This window comes from Artemia franciscana, chromosome 10 (assembly GCF_032884065.1).
Source record: "Artemia franciscana chromosome 10, ASM3288406v1, whole genome shotgun sequence".
Classification (NCBI taxonomy): domain Eukaryota; kingdom Metazoa; phylum Arthropoda; class Branchiopoda; order Anostraca; family Artemiidae; genus Artemia; species Artemia franciscana.
Genome location: NC_088872.1, coordinates 35,000,910 through 35,006,798, shown reverse-complemented (window position 1 = coordinate 35,006,798; position 5,889 = coordinate 35,000,910). Strand labels below are relative to the sequence as shown.

The following is a 5,889-nucleotide window of genomic DNA, read 5'->3' as shown; positions in this document are numbered from 1 at the left end:
GTTTTTTTTTATTTTTTATTTTTTTTAGTTTTTTACCTTTTTTTAGTTTTTTTTAGTTTTTTTAGTTTTTTAGCTTTTTTACTTTTTTTATTAGTTTTTAGTTTTTTTTGTAGTTTTTGCCTTTTTTTAGTTTTTTCAGTTTTTTTTTTAGTTTTTTAGCTTTTTTATTTTTTTTATTAGTTTTTAGTTTTTTTTGTAGTTTTTGCCTTTTTTTAGTTTTTTCAGTTTTGACGTCACCTGATCCAGTTTTTTCAGGTGACGTCACCTGACACATCCATCCATCCATCCACAGACAACTTATTTTTATATATATAGATATATATATATATATATATACATATATATATATATATATATATATATATATATATATATATATATATATATATATATATATATATATATATATATATATATATATATATATATATATATATATATATATATATATATATATATATATATATATATATATATATATATATATATATATATATATATATATATATATATATATATATATCTATATATGTTGGGACACAGGGACACAACTACAATGGCCCGTAACTAATATGGCGCGTAACGACTTACGCGCGTGGGGGGGCTTGGGGGCGCGAAGTGCCCCCACCAACTAGGTTTTGGGGTGGCGCGAAGCGCCACCCCTATAACTAGTATATATATATATATATATATATATATATATATATATATATATATATATATATATATATATATATATTATGTTCGCACTTGCATCAAACAATAAGTGCGTAATTGGTAATTTGATGTGTGTGTAGAATTGTTCCTGTTCTTGCATACGTTTGTGTGTTTCTGTGCTCCTGAATCTCTTCCTACTAAATAATTAAAAAGACTAATCCGCCATTCCATCATAAATTTACTATGAAAAAGAAGTAGCATATAAACAGAATTAAAGGAAATAAAACTAATTTATTGGGAAGATAACAAGAGGAAAAATTTGTAAAACTAATAACTCGATGCATACCCGTACTAAGAAATGTAGCCTCTCAGGGGCATAGAGGCTAAATCATTTTATTGAAATACAAGAAAAGCGAGAACAGTAAAAAGTTCGGGATTTCCCAGAAGAAATTTAAAAGCCCTCGTCCATCGTATCTGCCCCCGTTAAAATACAATAACGAAAACAAACAGCCTGTAAAGTAAACTACCCAAAGAAAAAGGTTGAATTTTGAGAGGCTTTTCACTCTTAGAAATCATATACATCAGGTGGCTAGTGCCAAGCATGGCAGAAGTATGCCAAGCATAGCGGAACTGTGAGAACAGTACTAAGAGTTAATAATTAACTGTGATGTGGCATCAGTTCCCTTGCGCTCGAGAACAATGCATTGTATAGAATTTATTTCCTAGAAGATAATAAAATCAATTGCTTGTTGGTTCAGGTGACTAACACGATCCTCTGTCTTGAAACAATTCCATATCCCCTAAACTATTCAATAGCTACCATGTGTGCGAAATCTGCTTATTCTAGGTAGTCTGTTTATTTTAACATGCTTATTTTAGATAGACTATGCCAAGGTACCGTGCAGTTTCTGGATCATTGTTATAAAATAGAATTTCTGAACAAGTTAAACTGGATTTTCTATACGAAACGGCATGATAAGAAACAACGTTGGTATGAATGCTTTAGTTGTCTGACCTGCTGAAAATAGCTTTGCTTCAACATTATTGCGTTTACTAATAGTTATTGACACTGTTGCGGTGTAAAAGCAATGCCAAATGCCCCTTTTCTCAACTTCTACTCTATAAGCTAAATTTTTTAGTGGTTTTAAAATAATTTTCATTCCAATTCAACACCTCTTGTTTTTGAACAGAGGTTCTTAACCCTTTGATGCCTGAAGGTTCCCTCAGGAACCATGAACTTTTTAATTTATTTTAATCCTGACCGTTTAACCTATTAACGTCAATCCGTTTGCCATTGTCTCAATCTGATCTACCTAGACAGGTTTGTATTTTTCTAAGTCCGTAATCTGTCACCCTTGTGTTAGGTAATGAAGTTTGAACCTGTGCCCTCTAGCCTTGCTTGTTTTTCCTGAAAGGTGAGAATACTTTTTTGTGAATAACTTTATTGTTTATTGTGCTAGAGTTTTCATTCCAAAAGTTTTAGAAAGAGGACGTTTTGTTTGTTCAGATGAGATATCATACACTCATATAGCTGGAAAACCAGAAGATGGAAACGACCCCCAACGTCGTGGTTCCTCTGGAAACCATCCGGCGGTAGCGAGACCAGATGAGACGGTAAGCCGTATACAGTGTGAGATGCCTAGATATCATGAAAAGAGTTGCTTTACACCATTGGAATCAAATTTTGAGAGCTCGACCATGTCTCGACCATGTTCTGTGGCTTCAAGGAACCATCCGGCATGCATAGCTCCGAATTTTATCGCTCGGAAGAGCCATCTAGACAAGAACTGGTGGAGTTGCCGTCGTCAATAACAATGTAGGGGAGACCGGGGTTGACCCGGACACGATTTTTTGAAACGGCATATCTTCTAATCCATTGAATTTTCTCCAGTTCTGACTTCACCATAAAATGCGTATCCGTTAGGACTACCTTTGAGATTTTTTTCAGATTTTTCTACAAAAAGGAAAAAAAGATTTTTATTTTTTTTCATTTTTTTGAAATGTCCGAAACAACCCCTACCCACGGGGTTGGATCGACGGCCCCAGTATTGGTTTGGACACCATGCTAAACCATTAGATTTCGACTTCTTTTTTTTTCAAATATGCATAAAAGTATAAAAAGTAAAAAATAGTACTTCAGCTATATAAAATGACAAAAAAGCTTTAAAATGACACACCATTCACCGGAGTTGGTACGAGCTGAGATTTTACTCAAAGACCGCTTAGTATACCACTAAAATATATTCCTAATGCGAACTGCTGTACTTGCTTAGTAGAAATACTTATTTTCAAGCATTCATCCGTGTATTTTCTACCCTAAATACCAACCTTTTAGAGACGGGGTTGGTTCGGACAGATAAAAAAATGTCCGAACCAACCCCCAATCGCCGTGTCCGGCCCAACCCCATGTGTCCTCGTGCGACGTCAAAGTGATTTGAAAAAAAAAATCAAATAGATGGCGCTCAATAAACTGCTCTAGAATCTTTCTATGTGAGCTACTTTTCTCCTGAAAAAATGTCATTGCAAATCCAGCAGCCTGGTCCACTCTATTAAACTCCAAACAGAGACCCTTGAAAAAAATTCTTACCTTAAAAAACACTTTTTGCAAAATACAAACAAATGGCTGCGTGTATCTAGATCCAAACTGGCTTGATAATAGGGCAGTAGATGGTGCACCTTTCGTGATTTTTTGAGAATTTTTACTAAGCCGCTAGGTGTCCATACTTGACTGTCCAGATCAACTCCGTGTCCGGGTCAACCCCGAACACGCCCCGTGTTATTAGCACAGGCTCTGAATTTTATTCTTTGCCCGGAAGACAACTCCGACCTCGAAGATCTGTCTGATGAAGATGCGGACCCATCTGATCCTAGTTTTCTCCTTCCTGATCCTGATAATAACCCGCAGGAAGAAGAGATTGAAGAAGAAATAGAAAGCGGTCAAATTGAAGCTGACGACCACAACAGTGAGGATGACCATGAGGACGTCGAGATCGCCAGACAAAATGCCACGAGCTCAGGCACTGCTGCTTCGAAACCAAACAAACGACGGGACCTTGCTTGGAGAAAAGTGGATTTCGTCCAGCCAGATGCTGCGTGGAAGGATCATCTTGTCGTCGACCAAGAAATGAGTGGCAAGACACCCCTGGAATTTGTCAGGCTGTTTTTTGACCAAGGCGTGGTCAACCATATACGTGACCAAACGAAAATTTACGCTCTTCAAAAAGATGCCAAAGAATTTGGAGTTTCATCTGCCGAGGTGGAATGCTTCTTAGGGATCCTTGCATTCACAGGAATAGTGAAAATGCCGTCATACCGCAGTTACTGGTCAAACGAAACGCGCTACCCTGTAATAGCTGATGCCATGTCGCGTGACAGATTCGAGCAGATCAAAAAGTATCTTCATTTCAACGACAATCTTACCCAGAAACCACGAGGAGACCCTGGGCACGACAAGATCCACAAAGTTCGTCCTCTGATAGAGATGATCAGAGATAACTTTATGAAGATACCCCCAGAAGAACACCAGGCAGTAGACGAGCAAATTGTGCCGACAAAACAGAGGATTTCGTTGAAGCAGTACAATCCCAAGAAACCGCATAAGTGGGGATATAAGTTCATCTCAAGGGCTGGGGAGAGTGGTTTCGTTTACGACTTTGAAATGTATACGGGTAAGGGGTCGGTTGATGTTAGTGACCTTGGAGTTGGAGCTGATTTTGTCCTGCGGCTTGCAAGAGGAATACCCAAGCACAAAAATTACAAGCTATTCTTTGACATTTGGTTCTCCTCGTTAGACTTGGCACAAACACTAAGTGATCAGGGCATACTTACACTGGCCGCAGTGAGGGCAAACAGGTTGAAAGGCTGTGCTTTGGAATCCGACAGCAAATTGAAAGCCCGGGGAAGAGGCTCTTACGACTGGCGAGTGGAAACGCAGTCGAATGCCATTGTGGTGAAGTGGTATGACAATAAGCCAGTCCACTTGATTTCGACCTATGCCACCCTAGACCGAGAAGATACGTGTAGGCGGTGGGATGGTAAACGAAAAGAGTATGCCGATGTCAAGCGACCATATTGTGTGAAGGATTACAACCGCTTTATGGGTGGTGTAGATCTTGCCGACATGTTGCTGGAGCCTTACAGGATCGACTTCAAGTCACGGAGTAAATGGTACATGAGGATCTTCTTCTTCTTGTTTGACCTCTCCGTTGTGAATGGCTGGCTCTTATACCGCAGGTGTCTTGCTGCTGGGCAGAAACCAATGAACATGCTACAGTTCAAGACAGATGTGGCACGTGCACTTCTATCTGGTGCATCTTTGGCAACACCAAAGAGAGGTAGACCTCTCAGTGACGCAGATACCAACTCTCAGAAAAAAAGAAATTATACTTGTCGCCCCCCAGATTCGACAAGACTCGATGGACAGGGGCACTTCCCGGCTTGGATAGAGAGCAAACAGAGATGCAGAGTATGTGTACAAGCTCATTCCAAAGTGAAATGCGTAAAATCTGAAGTGTCCTTGTGTTTCACACCCAACAGGAATTGTTTTCTGACTTACCACACTATGTAGCCGATCAGAGTGTTTTTGTGCCATGATTGCCGGATGGTTCCTGTGGGAACCATTTTTTTATTTCATCATCTTTATCAATACTTTGTTTCTTCTTGCCATTTCTGTCGTGGAATAGGTCATAACGAAGCCTGGAAACGGCCGAAATATTTTTCCCATTTTTTTTTCATAATTCAGGCATCAAAGGGTTAAAGAAACAGAACAAAAATTAAAACCGTAATATAAAGATTGAGGGATGTGGGAGGGGGAAGCCCCCCTCATATACGGAACATTTTTTGCTTGCTTAGAGTTTTATTGTGGCTCCCTACTTTCAGTTGAAAAAATGTGTTATTTTATTTAACATCTGACAGTTTCTAGAATTATGCCTAGATCTAAAAAAAGGAAATTATGTGGGCTACTGGTCCCATAAGCCCCAAGTTTCTCGATGTTATTTTGTATATATCAATAATTATATAAATTAATATATAAAAACTGATTTTTTCGTCTATTTCAGTAAACCACAAGATTTTAAAAATCTTATAATTTAAGGGAAAACTACAAGTCATAATGTTTGAACCAGTTTTACAGATGCGTGTTGCACAAGCTACAAACCAATAAATATTTTTCGCTAAAGTTACAGACAAGTCTTAACCGAGTGGTTAGCACGCTAGATATATAATCCTTTGTCC

At 38.1% G+C, this 5,889-nt stretch overlaps 1 protein-coding gene across 1 annotated transcript; it reads left to right on the top strand.

Moving 5' to 3' along the window:
• Positions 1 to 1,269: 1,269 nt before the first annotated feature.
• On the top strand, positions 1,270 to 5,224 carry LOC136032458 (piggyBac transposable element-derived protein 3-like). The gene is made up of 3 exons (XM_065712769.1): positions 1,270 to 1,289; positions 2,118 to 2,287; positions 3,474 to 5,224. Exons 1-3 carry the CDS (start codon positions 1,270 to 1,272, stop codon positions 5,222 to 5,224), a joined length of 1,941 nt encoding a protein of 646 aa, XP_065568841.1.
• Positions 5,225 to 5,889: the final 665 nt, after the last annotated feature.